The sequence below is a fragment of the Pipistrellus kuhlii genome, unplaced genomic scaffold (assembly GCF_014108245.1).
Source record: "Pipistrellus kuhlii isolate mPipKuh1 unplaced genomic scaffold, mPipKuh1.p scaffold_m20_p_4, whole genome shotgun sequence".
Taxonomy (NCBI): Eukaryota; Metazoa; Chordata; class Mammalia; order Chiroptera; family Vespertilionidae; genus Pipistrellus; species Pipistrellus kuhlii.
In genome coordinates this window covers 42,631,367-42,651,966 of record NW_023425540.1, presented here as the reverse complement: position 1 = coordinate 42,651,966, position 20,600 = coordinate 42,631,367, and the positions used below count along the sequence as shown (strand labels likewise).

The window sequence follows — 20,600 nt, the reverse complement described above, 5'->3', positions numbered from 1 at the left end:
GGCTGCAACATATCCAGGGTGGGTAGTCATTTGTATCTGGAGGTAAGAAAAATGGCTAAACTTGGACACTATTGCCCCAAGAACACTGAAAGTGGAAAATTTAGATGAGGATCATTTAAAGAGTAGGTAGAGAAATACACAAATCTAGAAAGAAGACTGAAAAATACCCAGCGAGGTAGGACTTTCTGGAAAAGTAAAAGGAAGTAGAAAACTTTTAGAAGATGAACAGGAGCAACTCCCCAGTCCCACTAGAATTTAGGTAGAGTGAAAGTACTAGCAGATAGTTAACGCTTACTGGGTTTAGTGCCAGAAAAGTGATCTTGGTGAAAGTGGTCTCTGTGGAGTATGGAGGGAGAAAGCAGATTGGAGCCACTTGGGGAATAAATAACTGAGCAAACACTTATTTGTAATTTGGATTAGACAGCTTGTCTTTGAAGTGGAAAAGAAGATGGGATTCCTGAGAAGATGAGGGAACTGCTAGAAAGAGAGGAAAGGGACAGCTTTCTGTTTTGTTTGTGGAAGAAACTGCTGATGTAGGGAGCTGGTAATGAGAGAGAGTTTAAACGGAAAGGTAGAAAATCTGTAGCTCAAGTTTCTCTTTGGAGTAAGATAAAGGGGTGCCATGGGTTTCAAAGCAAGATAACAAGGATTGGCCTTAGAACAGTCGCTCTTTTAATGCAGGGAAGAGGAAAACATAGTGTTATGCCTGGAAATTTGCTAGTGGCAGGACACAAGAGTTTCTTTGTTAAGAGCAGATATCATTTTCTATGAGTGATAGTTTCTGAGAATTATTAAAGACATTGAGAGAGATGGAGAATGTTTAACATAGACACTGAAACATAGAACATATTTTCTATGAAACATTATAGGTAGGCAGTGTTGAGCCTTGCTAAGATAAGGGAACCTAAATTTATAATAATAATACCAGATCTCTTAGTTATATTGTTTTCTCTGGAATCACCAGAAATCAAAAGTTCTAAGGAGGAAGTCAAAGAATAGCTATGAAATAATTGAGCAAATGTATAGGGAAAAGTGGAACTTCAAAGGTTAGGCATTTTGGGATAATGACTACACCTGAGTGTGACTACACAATTATATCTGATTGTGTGTGTGTGTCTTTGAGTCTGTGAATCCTCACCTGAGGATTTTTTCCCATTGATTTTTAGAGAGAGTTGAAGGAAGGAGGAGAGACAGAAAGAGAGAAACATTGATGTGAGAGAGAGACATCGATTGGTTGCCTCCCACATGCACCCTGATCTGGGACCAGGGATGGAGCTTGCAACTGAGGTACATGACCTTGACCATAATTGAACCCACTATCCTTCAGACCGAGGACCGACCTCTAACTACTACACTAAACAGACCCAAGGCTATATCTGATTTTTTTGTTTCAGATTATAGAAAATACCTTACTACTTTTGGAGCTGATTGTGGGTATCTATAGTAAATCCGAGGACTTCGGGTTCATGTTAAAGGAAATAATTGTTAGGAAATATGGGAACTTTCATATTTCTTAGGCATATTCTAAAAATAATTCTGTAGCCGAGACCGGTTTGGCTCAATAGATAGAGCGTCGGCTTGGGGACTGAAGGGACCCGGGTTCAATTCTGGTCAAGGGCATGTACCTTAGTTGTGGGCATATCCCCAGTAGGGGGTGTGCAAGAGGCAGCTGATGGATAACTTTCTCTATCGATGTTTCTAACTCTCTCTCTCACTTCCTCTCTGTACAAAATCAATAAAATATATTAAAAAATAATAATAATTCTGTAATTAAACCAAGATTTATTTATATTTTCTTCCTTCCAAAAGTAAATGTTAAGTAGAGGAATTTCAAATCAAAATGAGGTGGAGTTTTGGTTCCTAAATATTGTCTTACATCTGAATCACCAGGAATTGTTTACCTGGAAGTATATATTTCTTGGGTCAACTCCAGACCCAGTGGAATTTCTAAGAGCCTCCTTTCCCGTACTTCCTCTTGTGTAAAAGGACAAAGAGAGGGATTAACATAAATCAGAATAGCCAAGTAGTATGCTGGGAACTTGAGCTATATTATTTTAAAACATATATTTCTTATTTAACAACTGCACTTTCAGTACATTCTAATAGGGAGTACAAAATATTACATGGAAAGATTGTTCTTACTAGAATATAGAAAAAAGAGTTTTATAAAAGCATCCTGTGTTAATTTCTGGTTAATGTGAATATTTTGAACTGTCACTCCATTAAGCCCTCATAAGTAATAACATCTGCAAACTTTCTTTCTAGACTCGCTATCCCATGTTGGAGAACCCTGAGGTTTTGAGGAAAACAGCAGATGACTTTCTTAACAGAGTTGCGCTGACAGATGCTTATCTTTTATACACACCTTCTCAAATCGCCCTGACTGCCGTTTTATCTAGTGCTTCTAGAGCAGGAATTACTATGGAAAGGTACTAATTTGTGTTTTAACTTAGATCATTCAGACACTCAATTTATTTCCTACTGCAGTGGCCGGCAAACTCATTAGTCAACAGAGCCAAATATCAAAAGTACGACGATTGAAATTTCTCTTGAGAGCCGAAAACCGACTTCTGCACATGGGCCACAAAGTTTTAATCACACTGTATGTATGCACCCACACGTGCTATTTTGTGGAAGAGCCACAGTCAAGGGGCCAAAGAGGCGCATGTGGCTCTCAAGCCGCAGTTGCCGACCACTGCCTACTGGAATCTGAGTTTTTAAGTAAGGTTCATTTTGTGAATAGAGTCCTATATATCTCCTATGGCTGGAAGGGTTAGGGCAACTGAGGGAAGAAATGAAATCACTTTTTAAGGAAATCTTTAAAAATCGAGTATGATATTTTTGAGCTAAGAGGATTTGTTTATGACTAAAGAAGTAAATCAGATGATCTTCAAAAGACTGATACAGCTATCAGTATATGGCAAATTTAGAAGTTTTGTGAACTAGTGATCAACATGAGTGCCAAAAATATGTCTGCCTTGATTTATCATTATTCTGCTATGAAGCATGTGTGGCATATGGAATTTAGTAAAGATTTAGTGAACGAATAATACTTTAAAGAATGTCCAAATGAATTGCAGTTCAGTTGTAAATAGTAATAGTTAATGCATAAATGCACAATGAGAACGAGGTTCATTAAGGATTTTTGGCCTATAATTTTCTTTTAAAATTTTTATTTTATTTTTTATAATGTTTTTGTCTGGTTCTGGATTCAAGGTAATATTGGGTTCACACAATGAGCTTGGGACCCTTCCCTCTTCAATTTTTTTTTTTTGAATGATTTGAGAGGAATTGGTGCTAATTAGAATGTGTATTAAAATTCGCCTGTGAAGCTATCTGGTCAAAAATTTTGTTGGGATTTTTTTTTTTTTTTTTACCAATTTTATTTTAGTAGTAGTTAATTGGTTTGTTCACATTTTCTGTATCTTCTATCGAATAGATTTGGTCTTCAAAGATTGTATGTTTCTAGGAGTTTAGCCATTTCTTCCAGGTTATCTAATTAGTTGGCATATAATTGTTATTTGTATTTCCTTATAATCCTATGCATTCCTGTGTTGTCAGTCATTAAGCTTTCACTTCTGATTTTATTTATTTTGATTCTCTCTTTTTCTTGATGAGTCTGGTTAAAGGTTTATCACTTTTCTTTATCGTCTCAAAAAAAAAACACCAAACAGCTCTTGGTTTTATTGATCTTTTTATATGTTTGTAGACTTATTTTATTTCAGCTCTGATCTTTATTATTTCCTTTTACTCGCTTTGGGTTTTGTTCTTTTTTTAGTTCCTTTTTAGATTTAAGGTTATATTGTTTATTTGAGATTTTCTTGTTTCTTGAGGTGTAGGCCTGGATTACTATGAATTTCCCTCTTAGAACTATATTCCATAGATTTGGGGTTTTCAATTTCATGTGTCTCAAGGTATCTTATTTCTTCTTGACCTCATTGTTAACCCATTCATTGTTTAGTAGCTTGTTAATTTAGCCTCCAGGTGTTTGTATTTTTCTGCTTTCTTCTGTAGCAATTGATTTCTATTGTATTATAGTTTCTTAACATTGTATTGGAGAAGGTACTTGATATAATGTCAATCTTCTTAAATGTGTCCTAACATATTGTCGATCCTAGAAAATGTTCCAATTGTACTTGAAAAGAATGTATATTCTGCTTTTTTTGAGTGAAATGTTCTAAAAATATCAATAACATGCATCTGGTCTAATATTTCATTTAAGGCCCCTGTTTACTTGTCAGTTTTCTGCCTGGATAATCAATCTATTTATATCAATATGGTGTTAAAATCCGCTACTATTACTGTGTTAATGTTGATCTCTCCTTTTGTGTCCACCAATATTTGCTTTACATATTTAGGATCCTACATATGTGTGTGCATGCGTGTGTGTATGTGTGTACACATACAAGTATATGTTGTCAGTCCCCTGCTCATACTCTTCTTCTGGTACCCTCTGATGCAAATAGTGAATGTTTAATCTTATCCCAAAGTACCTTAAACTGTCCTCACATTTTTTATTATTTTTTTCTTTTCACTATTTCAATTGGGTATTTCTTGCTGCCTAGAATTCCAGATCACTGATTTTATTATTTGCTTTATCTAAAATACTGTTGATTCTATATAATGTTTCAGTTTTTATATTATAAATTTCTGACTGTTTATTTAATGGTTTCTCTTTATGTGTGTTCACTGAGTTCATCTCTTCTCCTTTTTAAAATTTTGTCTCATTATTTCATTTGAGACTTGTTTCTGTCTCATTTTGCCTACCTCCATGTGTTTTTCAATGTATTAAGTACATCTGTTACATCTCCTAGTGTGGTCAGAGTGGCCTCATGTAGTATGTATCCTATTAGTTTCAGTTGTATAACCCAGTAAATAGACATTTATATAACTTACAAAGTGATCACTTAATGAACTAGTACCCATATGACACTATACATAACTATTACAATACTAGAGGCCCAGTGCATGAATTCATGCACCAGTGGGGCCCCTCGGCCTGGCCTGAAGGATCGAGCCAAAACCAGCTCTCCCACATCCCCCAAGGGGTCCCAGATTGCCAGAGAATGCAGGCCAAGCTGAGGGATCCCCCCCTGTTGGCCAGCCAGGGAGGGACTGTGGGAGGGCTCCAGGGAGTGTCTGGCCCGTCTTGCTCAGTTCCAGTCAGCCGAACCCCACCAGTAAGTTAACCTACCAGTTGGAGTATCTGCCTCCTGGTGGTCAGTGCATGTCATAGTGAGCAGTTGAATGGCCTTAGCATATCATTAGCATATTATGCTTTGATTTGTTGAATGGCCCTCTGGATGACTGGACACTTAGCATATTAGGCTTTTATTATATAGGATTATTGACTATAGTCCCTGTGATATAAGTAACATCCCCATAACTATTCTGTAACTACCAATTTGTAAGTTTTAATTCCTTTATCTTTTCCATCTAGCCCCCAGCTCTTCTCTCATTTGGCAACTGTCAAAATATTCTCTGCATCTATGAATCTATTTTTATTCTGCTTATTTGTTTACTTTGATTTTTAGATTCCACATATAAGTGAAATAATATGGCATTTGTATTTCTCTCAGACTTATTTCACTTGGCACAATACTCTCTAGGTCTGTGGTCGGCAAACTGCGGCTCGTGAGCCACATGTCGCTCTTTGGCCCCTTGAGTATAGCTCTTCCACAAAATACGACGGTCTGGGCGAGTCTATTTTGAAGAAGTTGCGTTAGAAGAAGTTTAAAAATTTTGTCTCTCAAAAGTAATTTTAATCGTTGCACTGTTGGTATTTGGCTCTGTTGACCTCTGCTCTAGGTTCATCTTTGTTGTGGCAAATGGTGAGATTTCATTCTTTTTTATGGCTGAGTCATCTTTCCTTGTACAAGGTGAGGCAAAAGTAGGTTTATAGTGGTTGGGTATGCAAAACACAGTTTTGTTTGTTTTTTTTGTTTTTTTTTACATATGAATAGCTGTAACCTGCTTTTACCCCACCCTGTATAAGTGCATCACTTCTTTATTCACTCATCTATTGATGGACTCTTAAGTTGCTTTCATATCTTGGCTTTTATAAATAGAGGTCTGGTGCAAAGATCCGGGCACTGGTGAGGTCCTTCGGCCTGGCCTGTGGGGATTGGGCCAAAACCGGCTCTCTGGCATCCCTTGAGGGGTCCCGGATTGCGAGAGGGCAGTTCTTGGGTGACGCATCCCAGAATCAGGCTCCCTCCTCTCTGCTTCCGGTTGCATCTCCTGAGAACCACAGCTGCCAAGTCACTGCAGCTCCACAGTGCCCTTGGTGAGCGTCTGCCCCCTGGTGGTCGGTGCACATCATAGCTATCAGTTGGAGGGTTGCTTAGGCTTTCAGATAGATAGATAGATTAGATAGATAGATAGATAGATAGATAGATAGATAGATAGATGGATGGATGCTATGAACAATATGGGTGCATATGTCTTTCTGATTTAGTGTTTTGAGTTTCTCCAGATAAATATCCAGGTGTGGAATTACTGGGTCCTTTTTTAAAAATATATATTTTATTGATATTTTACAGAGAGGAAGGGAGAGAGAGAGAGAGCTAGAAACGTCAATGGGAGAGAAACATCGACCAGCTGCCTCTTGCACACCCCCTACTGGGGATGTGCCTGCAACCATGGTACATAACCTTGACTGGAATCGAACCTGGGACCTTTCAGTCCGCAGACAGACGCTCTACTACTGAGCCAAACCGGCTTCGGCTACTGGGTCCTTCTTTGTGTCTTGTTATATATATTGCCTTTGTTTTAGGGGCTATTTTGTCTGGTATGAATATTGCTGACACAGTTTTTGTGGTGGTTTTTTCTTTCCTTTTTCATGAAACGTCTTTTTTCCTTTTACTTTCAGTCTGTATATTTCTATCAGAACTGAATCTTTTGTAGACATTGCATGTAATGGTACTGTTTTCATATCCATTCAGCTAGCCATTCATTCAGTCTTTTGATTGGAGCATTTAATCCATTTGCATTTAAAGTAATTGTTTATAGGTATGTATTTATTACCAGTTTATATTTTTGATCTTCATAAAGATGATACTTTAACATATCTTGCAATTCTGATTTAGTCGTGATGAATTCCTTTAGTTTTTTCTTGTGTGGGAAGCTTTTTATCCTTTGATTCTATATGATAGCTTTACTGGGTAGAGTAATCTTGGTTGTATCGGGTCTAGTAATAATTAATGTCGTTTTTAAACATTCGTTTAAAATCTTGCTTGGCGTTGACTTGTATTGACATAACCTTCAAACACGTGGTATCTACAGAACGTGTGAAGTGCAATTAACAAGTTTTGCTTGAAAAAGTTTGTGTTTGGTTTGGTTTTTGTTGCAAAACTAGGGCTAAGAAGATGGCGGATGAAGAGCATATTCGGCACTGCATGCTTTACGAGTTCCAATTAGGAAGAAAAGCAAGTGAGGCTGCAAAAAACATCTGTAGTGCTCTTGGTCAAGATGCAGTTAGCGCCAGAAAATGCCAGCGTTGGTTTGAGAAATTTCGCGAGGGAAATTTTTCGTTAGATGACAAGAGTGGTCGAGGCCGTGTGTCCAATTTTGATCAAGAAGCTCTTCAAGCTCTTTTGGTGCAAAATCCTCAAATTACCCAACAAGAGCTTGCGACAACTTTAAATTGTTCACAAAAAACAATTTCCAATCAATTGCGTGCACTTGGCAAAGTCCAAAAGTTTAGAAAATGGGTTCCTCATGAGTTGACCAACAACAACCATAATCAAAGAGTCACAGTTTGCAGTTCGCTCCTCTCTCGTCAAAACCGTTTGCCGTTTTTAGAGCAAATTGTTACCGGAGATGAAGAATGGGTGCTGTATGTTAATTTGAAAAGGCGGCCTCAATGGTTGGACAAAAATGAGGCTCCGCAGCCCACGCCAAAACCTGACTTGCATGCGAAAAAAGTGATGTTGTGTGTTTGGTGGAATTTTAAAGGAATTCTTCATTATGAACTTTTACCATCTAACCAAACCATTACAAGTGCAGTGTATAGTGCCCAATTGGAAAGGTTAGCCCAAGCTTTAAGAGCAAAAGAACCCGCGCTGATTAATCGGAAGGGCATAATTCTTCACCAGGATAACGCACGACCGCATACTGCAAGAATCACTGCTGAAAAACTGCGCCAGTTGGAATGGGAAGTTCTCCCTCAACCTGCATATTCTCCTGATATTGCCCCTTCCGATTACCATTTGTTTCGTTCTTTGCAAAACTTTCTTCTTGGAAAAAAATTTAATAATGAAGAATGCCTCAAAAATGCATTGACCGAATTTTTTGCATCAAAATCACAAGAATTTTACAACAAAGGGATTAAAATGCTTCCTGAGCGTTGGGCACAAGTAGTAGAAAACAACGGCAACTATATTGTTGATTAAATTTTGTTGTATTGTTTAAATAAATTCGACTTAAAAAAGTATTAGAAAACGACATTAATTATTACTAGACCTAATAGATCCCTGCTTTTCATCACTTTGACTATTTCATGCCAATCTCTTTTGGCCTGCAAAAGTTTCTATTGAGAAATTAGCTCACAGTCTTACAGGAGCTCCCTTGTATGTAACTTACCTGCTTTTCTCTTGCTGTTTTAAAAATTTCCCTTTGTCTTTAACCTTTGGAATATTAATTAGTTGTGTCTTGGTGTGAAACTCTTTGTGTTCATCTTGTTTTGGACTTCAGAGCTTTTTTCTTCACCAGATTAGGGAAGTTTTGTTATTATCAAATAGGGTCTCAGTCTCTTGCTTTTTCTCTTCTCCTCCTAGTACCTCTAAGATGAGGATGTTATTACACTTGGTGTTGTCCGAGGGATCCCTTAAACTATTCTTTCTCTTTTTTAATTCTCTTTTCTTTCTGCTGCTCTGGAAGGGTGTTTTCTGCTACCTTATCTTCCCAGTCACTGATTTGATCCTCTGCTTCATCTAATCTGCTATTGATTCTTTCTGGTATATTCATTTCAGTTGTTAGGCTCTTCATTTCTTACTGTTCTTTTTTATGGTTTCTGTGTCTTTTTTATGCTGAAATTCTCACTGAATCCCATAAGCATTTTTATAACCATTGTTTTGAACTCTGTAATTGGTAGTGTGCTTGCTTCTGTTTTATTTAATTCTTTTTCTTGAGATTTCTCCCATTCTTTTATTTGGGACATGTTTCTTTATCTACCATTTTGGCTGCGTCTTTGTGTTTGTTTCTGTGTATTTAGGTATATCTGCTGGTATGGTGGCTTTATGTAGTAGGTGTCCTGTAGGGCACAGCCTCTCTGGTCCTCTTAGCTGAGTGCTCCAAGTGCGACCCCATGCGAGTTGGGTACACCCTCCTGTTGTGGTTGAGCCTTGATTGCTGTTGGTTTGTGAATGGGAGGGATCTACCCTCAAGTCGATTAGCAACTACAGGGTTGGAGTTGTTATGCAGGGGCTGACCCTACACAGCAGAACTTGCTTCAGCAGAGAGCTCTGCCAGCAAGTCTGAAGCTAGCTACCATGTTGCACTGTCTCTGGGGTCTCCCAGAAGGTGTAGGCCATGGTCAGCTACCATCTGTGTTCTGTCCAAGGCCACCCAGCATGAGCAACAAAATGTTAAGTAGATGATGGTTGCTTGTGCTGGGCTTTGGAGTTGCCCAGGAGAGGCCAGGCTGTGAACTGAGTCCAGCTCAGGGGTCCTCAAACTTTTTAAAGTGGGGGCCAGATCACGGCCCCTCAGAGAGCTGGAGGGCCGGACTATATGAACTACTAATTCCTACTGTAACACCTCGGCTGCGCTCACTGCCCAAAAAAACCTGTAGGGCCGGATCAGACTCCAGCTGCTAGTGCCCACTTAGCAAGAGGTAAGCAGCATGCTGAGGCCAGATGTTGCTTGTTTGGGGTTTGTGAACCTTTGAGAGAATATAGGAAAATCCAGATCATAAGCCAGGACAGGATGTGTATATGGAAAGACCACTGGAAGTAGATTGGGTGGGTCAACAAGTAGGGTGGAGTAGGTCTCAGGAAATTTCCAGGGCACAAACAGGTTGATGGATACTCAGATGTGGTGCCTGTCTGCATCTGCAGGGGAAGGGCTCAGCAAAGGAGCAATAGCCTCTGCCAGCACTTTGTGAGGGAGAAAGCTAACCCTCCAGCCCTTGCCCCAAAGCCAGACAATTCAGTTCCTTCTTAAATGTCTTTGGTGCCTTTCCAACAACTGCCCGAGTGTTGGATCTTAGGGAATAAGTCCATAGATGAGCCCTTTAAGAGGATAACCTGGGACTCCAGCAGCCCTCCCTCTTATTCTGCCACAATCTCCTCTGCTTTTCACAGCCAGAAGTTATTGGGTCTTCTCTTCCCAAGACTAGGACACTGGGCTGGGGAACCTAGTGTGAGGCTGGGGCTCAACTCCTATGGGGGACCTCCATGGCCAAGATATATGCCTTGTGATTTTTAATCACCACACATGGTGCAGACCACTCTGTTCTGCCTCTCCACCCCTCCTGCCAATCTCAAGGTGGCTTCTTTATATCCTTAGTTATAGGACTTATATTCAGCTAGATTTCACATGGTTTTCAATGATGGTTGTTCTGTAGTTGTAATTTTCATGTGGTTTTGGGAGGATGTACGTACCATGTTTACCTACTCCATCTTGAATGGAAGTCTTCCTTCTAATTGCCACATCCTGGGTGATGGAACAGCTCATTTTTGCATCTCTATCCCTGTTACCAGTCTTGGTGTGGCTTCTTTTTTCTATCCTGTTCTAAAGATGGTTTTCTGTGATGGTTCTATAATTTTGTTGTAGTTTTTAATATGGTCGTGGGAGGAGGCAAGCACAATGCTAACTTACTCTGCCACCCCGAATGAGAGTAGGTTAATTGCTTTTACATTATTGCTGATTTCAAAAGGGGATAAAAAGCCCTTGTGCTATTGTTATATTCTGGATAATGCTTTAGATTATTACTCATAGGATGTTCTGTTGTTAGTTCTGGGTTTTCTTCTTTTTCATTGGATTTAGAGCTTTATTTCTTATTTCCTAGCTTGACTTCTTAGATATTCTTGTTTGCCTTTGGATTTTTTAAATCAAAATATTAAAATTTTTATTCAAGATTGAAATTAGAAGTTGCTAACTTAAAAAACTTTCACAGTTAAAGAATGTGGTCCTCATCTTTAAAATGAGGTTCAGACTCATAAAGTTTATATATTAAACACTTAACATTAAAAGTAATAACTGTTGCTACTGTTATTTTCATACCTCTAAGAGCTTATATATTATAGATATTAAACATCTTTTAATGTAATATAAATTATAAATCAGTAAGACTATAAGAGCTGTAAGTTATAGTTTTGTGGAGTTCAAATTACTGTTTTTTAATACATTGTGAATAAATTAATTTTAAAACTGCCTTGATGATGCCCTGGCTGGGTTGGCTCCGTTGGTTAGCGCATTATCCTGATACATATACCCAAGTTATGTATGGTTTTGATCCCCAGTCAGGGCACATAGAAGAATCAACCAATGAATGCATAAACAAGTGGAACAACAAATCGGTGTTTTGTGCCCTTTCCTTTGTTCCTCCCACACTCCTTCCCTCTCTCTAAAATCAATAAGAAAAAGATTTTTAATTGACCTTGATGATGAAATGAACATGGAAGAACATAATTTGTCAGGTTTTCTCAAAATGCTGTATGTGTCTAATAGATTACAACTTTTTTCCTTTTTTTTTTTTTACCAGTTATTTATCAGAAAGTCTGATGCTGAAAGAGAACAGAACTTGCTTATCACAGTTATTAGATATAATGAAAAGTAAGTAAAAGAGAACTTTATAAAATATTCTATAAAAAAGCTACTTTGTAAAATATCTTTAAGTTGATTGAGATAACACTGTTTACTTTTGTTGAATTATTGTATCATGGAGGCATGAAGGATATATCAGTGGGGAGCAAATAGAAGGTACACGAATATCTGCAGACCTTTTTGGTTGTCACACCTTGGAGCGTGATGGGGGCTGCTATCAGCAGCTAGTGGGTAGAAGTAAAAATGCTGCTAAACATCTTATAATTCACAGTATACCCCTTGAAAAGCTGAAAAATATCTCTCAAAGATAGTCATGTTCTAATCCCTGGAGACTATAAATCTTAACATATATGCAGATGTTATTAAGTTAAGAATCTTGAGATGGGGAGATGATCTTGGATTATCATCCAAGAAGCAATCACAGGAGTCCTCATTAGAAAAGGCAGAGAGGGAGACACGGGAGGCAATGTGAAGAAAGCACAGGGAGATTTGATGATGCTGGCCTTGAAAATTGGAGTGTTAAGGCCACAAGCCAAGGGATGCTAGCAGCCCACCAGAAGCTGGAAAAGGGAAGGAATCCATCTCCCCCTGGGGCAGGAGTGGGGAAAGTTCAGCTGGAGGGCCTAGCCCTGTCTGGGCATTAGGGATGAATTAATTAAATGTTTGACCAAATATAGCAGGCTAATTTTTTTTAATTTTTTATTACTTAAATATTACATATATTTCCTTTTTCCCCTATTGACCTCTCCCCGGCCGCTCGCACTCCCCAGCACATGCCTTCACCCCTCGACTGTCTCTGTCCATTGGTTATGCTTCTATGCATGCATACAAGTGCTTTGGTTCATCTGTTAACACACACACTATCACAATCCCCCTTTACCCACTTGTGCCTTCCCTCTGAGGTTTGACGGTTGTTCGATGCTTCTTTGTCTCTGGATCTATTTTTGGGTTCATCAGTTTATGTTGTTCATTCATTATATTCCACAAATGAGTGAGATCACGTGATATTTATCTTTCTCCAACTGGCTTATTTCACTTAGCATAATGCTCTCCAGGTCCATCCATGCTGTTGCAAATGGAGGGTTCTTTTTTACAACAGCATAGTTCTCCATTGTGTAGATGTACTATATTTTTTTTTATCCACTCATCTGCTGTTGGGCACTTAAGCTGTTTCCAAATCTTATTGTAAATTGTGCAAGCAGGCTAATTTTTATATTGATAATTTTGCATGGCTGGCAAATGATGTTATAATTATCCAAATGGCTCTTGGCAGAAAAAATGTTCACTGCCCCTGCCCTAGGGCCTCTAGAGAGAGGGTGGCTTTGCCACCATTTTGATTGTGGCCTAGAGAAATTGACTTCAGGTTCTTGGGCTTCAGAACTAAGAGAGGATACATTTATGTTCTTTTAAGCTGTACTAAGTTTATGGTAATTTTTAATAGTAGACTCAGGAAGATAATATAGCCCCTTACAACAAAAAATTATCCGGCCCAAACTATCAATGGTGCTGATGTTGAGAAACTGTTTTAGGGGTTGAGTAGAACCTCTACTTATTGGATTGGCTAGATTAGCCAGCCCTGAGTGCTCTTCATTCTTGTCTGTGGCACTGAATGCTCATAGCTACTTGGCTGCTCTTTAGGATTAAAAGAAAATTGTATTTTTCCCCAAAACTTTTTGTGCCAATGTCCTTGTTAATCAAATTTGTAGTTTAATTAAATGCTGACTAAACCAGTAAAATTTGAGATTGAAGATTTGGATCTTGGTTGATAATAGAAAATGGTTTTAATTTTTATATTTTTCATGTTAAAATGCTTCAGGACATAGAAGCATCACTTCTTGCTATCTGTGTGAAGTGATCTGGAGGACTTCCCCCTTTTAATTGATTTATGAATGACAAACTATAGGTTTTCAGTTATGCTACTACACTATTCACTTCCAGTGCTGTGATTTGGTCTTAAATAGGATAATGGAATTTAGTAATTAGAAGAGGCGTTAAAGATAATGCACTGTGGTCATTTTATAGCTGACAGTTTTATTGCTGACTTCTTCTCAGCACCTTAATTTTATCCCCCTTATTTTAACATGAAATAGAAATAGCTCTTGATGAAATACTCAGAACTGTAACGATATTAAGGTATCTTCTCCATCTTTTTTTCAGAACCAAGATAGTCCTGGGGCATTGAGTCACAAGTATTAATTTAGTTGAAAACACTGCTTTATTTGCATTCTGAAATCAGTGGGATAGTCACCCATTTTTAGCATGTGGCTGGCTAATAAGTCCTGGATCTTTCATCATCTCCTTTATAAATTTTGATATTTATATTATTTGGATTATTGTTGTTGAGTAAAAGTTTAGGTAGAGGAGGTTTCTGCAGTTACAAAGTCACTGACATAGTAGTTTATTTTAAGCCTAAAAAAGGATATTTTTGTTTTCTTGATAATGTTTCATTACATAGGTTTTGTATTAAGGCAGAGAATCATCAATTAATATATTTTTAATACACTTCCTCCCTTTATTACATATTATGTAATAACTAGAGGCCCAATGCATGAAATTCATGCAAGAGTAGCCTTCCTTCCCGACTGCCGGCACCAGCTTCCCTCTGGCACCTGGAGACTGGGCTTCCCTCCAGCCGCCAGCAGTCACCCAGGAACCGGGCTTCGTCCAGGAGGACATCTGGTCTAATTAGTATATTACGCTTTTATTATTATAGATTATAGATGGTTTCCTTTGTTAGTAAGAAGTATACTCTTGACCCAGGATAGAACATTATGAATATAGTTAGTGACAGGGAACAAAACATGTTTACTAAATCATGAAGAAATTATTAAAAAGCTTTAAAACTGAGCAAAAAGTGAGCACAGTAGGATTAGAAAAAAATACTATATTATAGGGCATGCTTGTCTTTATGCTATGCATAATATGGACTAAGCACTGGCAGTTATAATTATTTGATCTAGAAGTATGGTGTTCATTATATTCTAATGCAGAGTACAAATCCTGAATAGAAGAATAACATAATTTCAAGAGTGTTTTGTTGTTCTGTAACAATATGAAAAAATATTCAACTGCCTTATGAAAGCAAGGCTTATTATCTAGTATTAGAGGCCTGGTGCATAAATTCGTGCAAGGATGGGAACCCTCAGGGTGGCCTGCAGCCCTGCCTGGCACCCTGCTATGGCCTGGCACCACCCCTTCACCTGCTCCACCATCCTGACTCAGTCACACTCTCTTTGGGGTCCATCAGGGTGGCAGTGCCTCCACTGCTGGCACCTGCCATGTTCCACACCGCCACCTGGTGATGAGCGTAGGTCATAGCGAGCAGTCGAATTCCCAGTTGAATAATTTGCATATTGGGCTTTTATTATAGGATAATTTTTTTTTCTGCATAGGCATGAGAAACTTGGTAAAGAAATATGAACCACCCAGACCTGAAGAAGTTGCTGTTCTGAAGCAGAAGTTGGAGAGGTGTCATTCTGCTGAGCTTGCACTTAACGTAATTACGTAAGTAGTTGTGTGGTGTTATGAAAAAATAATGTGACTCCTTGAACTTCTTGTCCCTTTAATTTTAGGACCAAGTATACTGTACCAAACTTATTTTAGCTACTCTAGGTAAATGGCATATTTTCTTTCATAGGTAAACTATATTAAGGACAGAACCAATAGTAAAATGTGCTGTTAGACTTTTTTTTTTTTTTTGCAGCCATAAAGAATGCCCATATGTCACTCAGTGACTTGTAGTCTGTATGTGGAAATCATCATATTCAGGATTTTTATGCTTTGCAAATTGAAGGATCTACTTAAATCTAATCTTTTAGGAGTTTAAACAGTTGAGAATCTGGTCAGGTAACAGGAATAGTAAAACTGCAAACTGGCTTAGCAAAGAACTTAAAATTGGTTGATTTTAAAATCAACCAATTTTAAGTTCTTTGCTAAGCTAGTTTGTAACTAATAGGAATGGTAACTAATAAGAATGATTACAAAGAAGAAAAGAATGTTGACTTTAATGAGTGAAAATAGTCCACTGTGGTCTAAAAATATTAAATGGAAAAATACAGAAATAAACAATTCATAGATTTTAAAATTGCATATTATTTTGAGTAGTATGATGAAATCATGCAATGTCTCACTCTGTCCCACCTGGGACGTGAAGCATCCTTTTGTCTAGCATATCCACACTGTACATACAGTACAATAAGGTAATTTGAGAGACTGCATAACTTAGTACAGTATGTTATTACATTTTATTGGTTACTAGAGGCCCGATACATGGAATTCATACAAGGGGCTCAGCCCTCTCAGCTTCCGCCCTTCCAGCCCCAGCTTGCTTGGAATGTCGTTTGGCTGTCTGGTCTAATTAGCATATTACACCTTTATTATAGACTAGTAGAGGCCTGGTGCACAAAAATGTATGCACTGGAGGCTACCCCCTCGGCCCAGCCTGCCCCCTCACAGTCTGGGAGCCCTCAGGGGATGTCCTGCTGATGGCTTAGTCCCACTCCCTGCAAGAGCGGGCCTAAGCTACAGTCTGGCCTCCCTCTGTGGGAGGCGACCAGGCTGATCAGGGGAAGGTGCTGCCCCCATCACCCCGCTGCCAGCCGCCGTGGCTGCCTGCCCTTGGCCCTTACAGCCATGGCAGCTTTGTCCAGAAGAACATTCAGCTGTCTAGTCAAATTAGCATGTTATGCTTTTATTATTATAGACTAGTGGCCTGGTGCATGACATTCATGCACATTAAAAGGGAATTAGAGGAAATATTTTAATATTGCTAATTACCCTTTCTTTATAATAGAAGTGTGAGAGATGAACGAAAATTAGTAGAATGTATATGAAAATAATATATAAATTTATTAATAATAACGGCATCACATCTCCCTGCTGGCACTGGGTTGGGGACACAATCTCACATCCCCCAGTTTCACCACATGCAGCCCCACCCACCCGTGTCTGCTGCCTCCTGTTGATTGATCATCATGGCATGAGGGTGTCATGACCATTTATCTCTTTATTATATAGGATTGTTGGTAATCTCTTACTGTGCCTAATTTGGAATTAAACTTTATCATGGGTTTGTGTCTATAGGAAAGAACTGTATATATAGTTTGGTACTTTCTGCAATTTCAGGCATTCACTGGGGGTCTTAGAACATACCTCCCCACACACATAGGGGGGAATACTGAATTGCAACACTGGTAATTTTCCTTTTACAGGAGATTTGAACTTAAACTATGGCTTGGCAAATTATATAGCCCATGGGCCAAATCCAGGCCACTATCTGCTTTTAGGAATAGTTTTATTGGAACACTAGAGGCCCTGAGCACGAAATTTGTGCATGGGGAGGGGGGAAAATTTCTTAGCTCAGTCTGCATCTTCTCCAATCTAGGACCCCCTTGAGGGATGTGGGACTGCCCGTTTAGACCCGATCCTGGGATCAGGCCTAAACAGGTAGTCAGACATCCCTCTCACAATCCAGGACTGCTGGCTCCCAACCACTCACCTACCTGCCAGATTGCTTCTGTCTCCCAGTTTCATCGACACCTAACTGCTCCCCAGCCAGCCCGATTGCTCCTACTACCCTCATCTGTCAGCCAGATCACCCCTAACTGCCTAGAACTGCCCTCCCCTACAGGCCTGGTCACCCCCAACTGCCCTCCCCTGCAGGCCATCTTGTGTCTTGGAGTGATGATCAATTTGCATATTACTGTTAGATAGGATAGCTATACCCTTAGTTTTCATACTGTCTATAGCTGTTGGGTAATTGAGGCAGAAACTGATGGGATGGCCTACAAGGCGTAATATATTTACTATCTGGCCCTTCAACATATAATTTTTCAACCTCTGGATTAAGTGATAGAATGTGCATTAATCTTACCCTTCTAACTACTTAATTGCCTGAGTTTCTATCTTACTCAGATTTACCACCCACTTAGTACTGTGCCAGGCAGATTCTACATTTCCATGTGTACTCGAAGGGTGCTTCTCATACTGTAAAGGACTGTTTTTTTAAATTCATTACAGACCTATACGTTTATAAAATAAAACAAATTACTACAAAATGAGTAAAAAAGACATAATACAAAGCTTAAATTTTATTAGATTCGATAGTCATAATTTATCAAATTTCTATATTATGTTTCTAAACACACGCCCAGTTTTATTTATTCATTGCACACTGGAAATGGTTATTGGACCACACTTGAAAGCACTACTTTAGGATAAAATACTTGTTTTCGTTGGTCTTTAAAATTTCTTTTATTACACAAATAATAGCTATATCATCATTATGAAATTCAGTCAGTCAGTACAGACAAACCAAAGTTCTCTTTGACCAAAAGCCAAAGCCCCGTTTGTCCTCAGAGATAGCCTAAGTGTTTACCTTTGCCAGCCTTTCTCCTGTGTTAGTGTATAAAATAGTTTTTCTTTTTTTATTAATGTTTTCACACACACAACATTTAATAGTATTAATCTTTAATTCTTCCTGTCTGGATGGGGGGGGGGGGGGATAGTATTTTAATTTGCATTATCTATTATACACCTATTTTTCTTCTGTTTCTTTCACTTTGTGATATGTAAGGAAATTTATCATTTGTGTTATGGTTTTGTATCTAAATATCTTTGCCTATTTTGTTTTTTCAACTGTTAAAAACATTTAGAATTATGAATCTGAAGTAGAAATTTATTAATATTTTTTCAAATAACCTGTTGTAGCAGCCATTTTTAAATATTTCATAATTTGCCTTATTTATTAAATTCCTACATATAGTTGTTTTACCTATCTAATCATTTTAATCTGTTTAACTCTTTGCTAATACCACAGTTTTAGTTATAGCTTTTGTGTATGCCGTTTTGATGAGAACTGCAGTACAGTCCCCTCCCCACAATTCCTTTTCAGATTTATCAAATTTCTATAAAAGTTTCTAAACACATTTTTCCAGGCCAGAGTGAGACTTGATGAGTTCCATGAAAAATTTTATTAGGATTTTAATTAGAATTACATTGAACCTAAAGATTAATTTAAAAGATATTGTCTTTATAATTCTTCATCTCTTTCCATGTGTCCAGGCTTTGTTTTCAGAATATGTATTTCATGTAGTCTTGCTAATTTATTTTATAGTTACGTTGCCATTTATTGCATTGCTTTTTGATGGTTGCCCAATTACAGGAAGAAGAGGAAAGGGTATGAAGATGATGATTATGTCTCAAAGAAACCCAAACATGAGGAGGTATGTTCTCCAAAGGTAACTATTATTCCTATTGTGCAAGCACACACATATATATGTGTGTGTGTGTGGTTTTGAAAGCATTCATACTTTTTTGTATCCTCTTCCTCCACATGGTCCATTATTACAGGGATATTCCTCACTTCTGTCAGTGTTTTCTGAAGCACTATAATAGTTACTTGCTGAAGAATCCTTCGTATGGTCATAAAAAGCAGCAGGGATAGACATACAATTTATATGCTATAAATTTTTACCCTGCATGGATTCTTCTGCCCTTAAAAAGAAATTGTAACCTGGCAAGTCAGATAAAAATGAATACTAGTAATCAGAGGCAGAAGGTCACAACTATATTTGTCCTGTCATCGGAGTAGTTTGTGGGACCATGCCTATAAACAACTACATATATTCCTGGTTTATCTACCTTCTGTAATCAACATATTAAAAACATTTTCCTAGAGGGAGGCAAGGAGGTAAACAATACTGGTTAATGTTTCAATATAACGTTATCCTTATTACATCTTCTTTCCTTCTTAGGAAGAATGGACTGATGATGACCTGGTAGATTCTCTCTAACCATTTGAAATTGATTTGTCAATGCTAACAAATCAACAGAAGGATGAAGCTTATCTGGCATTTAAATTTCTTTAAAAATGAAATAATGTGAAAGCATCAAAATACAGTAAACTTTTTTATTTATTTGAAAGTTTCTCCTTTCAGGGTAGCTTTATGTGAAATAAGATGTTCAAAGGACCCAGAGTAGCACCTGGTTTGGATAATCTGATCCCCCCCAACCCCCATGACTAAAAATCAAATTAGTCTTCCTATAGTAGCCAAAGCTGTAAATTACTTGCCTATGTTGTTTTAAACAAAATGCAATAAACATCCCTTTTGAAAAAAGGCACCATTATATGTGGTTTGTTTAAATGCCATCCTGATATACTTAGCTATTTGTATGTTACCACTTAACTATAAAATGTATGAAAGCTAGTGAACCCAGGTATTTGTTTTCCTCAATTATTTAGCTGAAAACATCTCCAAATGAGTTTCTTAAAAAGAAATCAAATAGGCAATATTAAGTAGTTGTCTAGATTAAAAACCTAAAGGTTGGGTAGTAGCAAATTGTATGTTCAGTTTTATAATTAACCTGTTAGATTGCCAAATAAATGTGTTACTATAAATTTTTCAGATTAAGTATATTATTCAAGAAATGTATTTTAAATAGAAAGAAGTAGATATAAATGTAGACTGTAGCACCAAATTACTTTGGTGTCAATCATGGCTACCTCCACTTTGGGCAAATTACTAAAGTTCTGTGCCCAGGGAAAAATAATGCCTCTATATACTAAGTGTTAAACAAATGCTATTAATAACATTTATTGATAACATTTATTGAATTATTAACTGTAATCTTACTATTCAGTTTCTAAGTTGGAATCAAATTATGGATGTTTGTCAAATTTCTCCTGAAAAACTGGGTTGAAGGAATTGAGAAAGTCAACTGCCCTGAATCTGTTTTATGGATACATACCTTTACTCACTGTCAATGCATCCATGGCTGCTTTCCATAGGAGTGTAGGTACCATTTTAATTACATCTTAGTATTTGAACACA

At 37.9% G+C, this 20,600-nt stretch overlaps 1 protein-coding gene across 2 annotated transcripts in view; it reads left to right on the top strand.

Moving 5' to 3' along the window:
• The window catches only part of CCNH (cyclin H), a 29,568-nt gene extending 9,675 nt beyond the window's left edge, over window positions 1–19,893 (top strand). Inside the window, exons 5-9 of one of the 2 annotated variants that reach the window (XM_036411253.2) lie at window positions 2,266–2,429; window positions 11,708–11,778; window positions 15,162–15,273; window positions 18,932–18,992; window positions 19,524–19,893. In XM_036411253.2, coding sequence (XP_036267146.1) covers window positions 2,266–2,429; window positions 11,708–11,778; window positions 15,162–15,273; window positions 18,932–18,992; window positions 19,524–19,562 — 447 coding nt within the window. In that variant the 3' untranslated portion in view covers window positions 19,563–19,893. Of the gene's footprint in view, window positions 1–2,265; window positions 2,430–11,707; window positions 11,779–15,161; window positions 15,274–18,931; window positions 19,008–19,523 lie in introns of both variants that reach the window. The other variant, XM_036411252.2, reaches the window with a different exon arrangement.
• The last annotated feature ends 707 nt before the right edge of the window (window positions 19,894–20,600 follow it).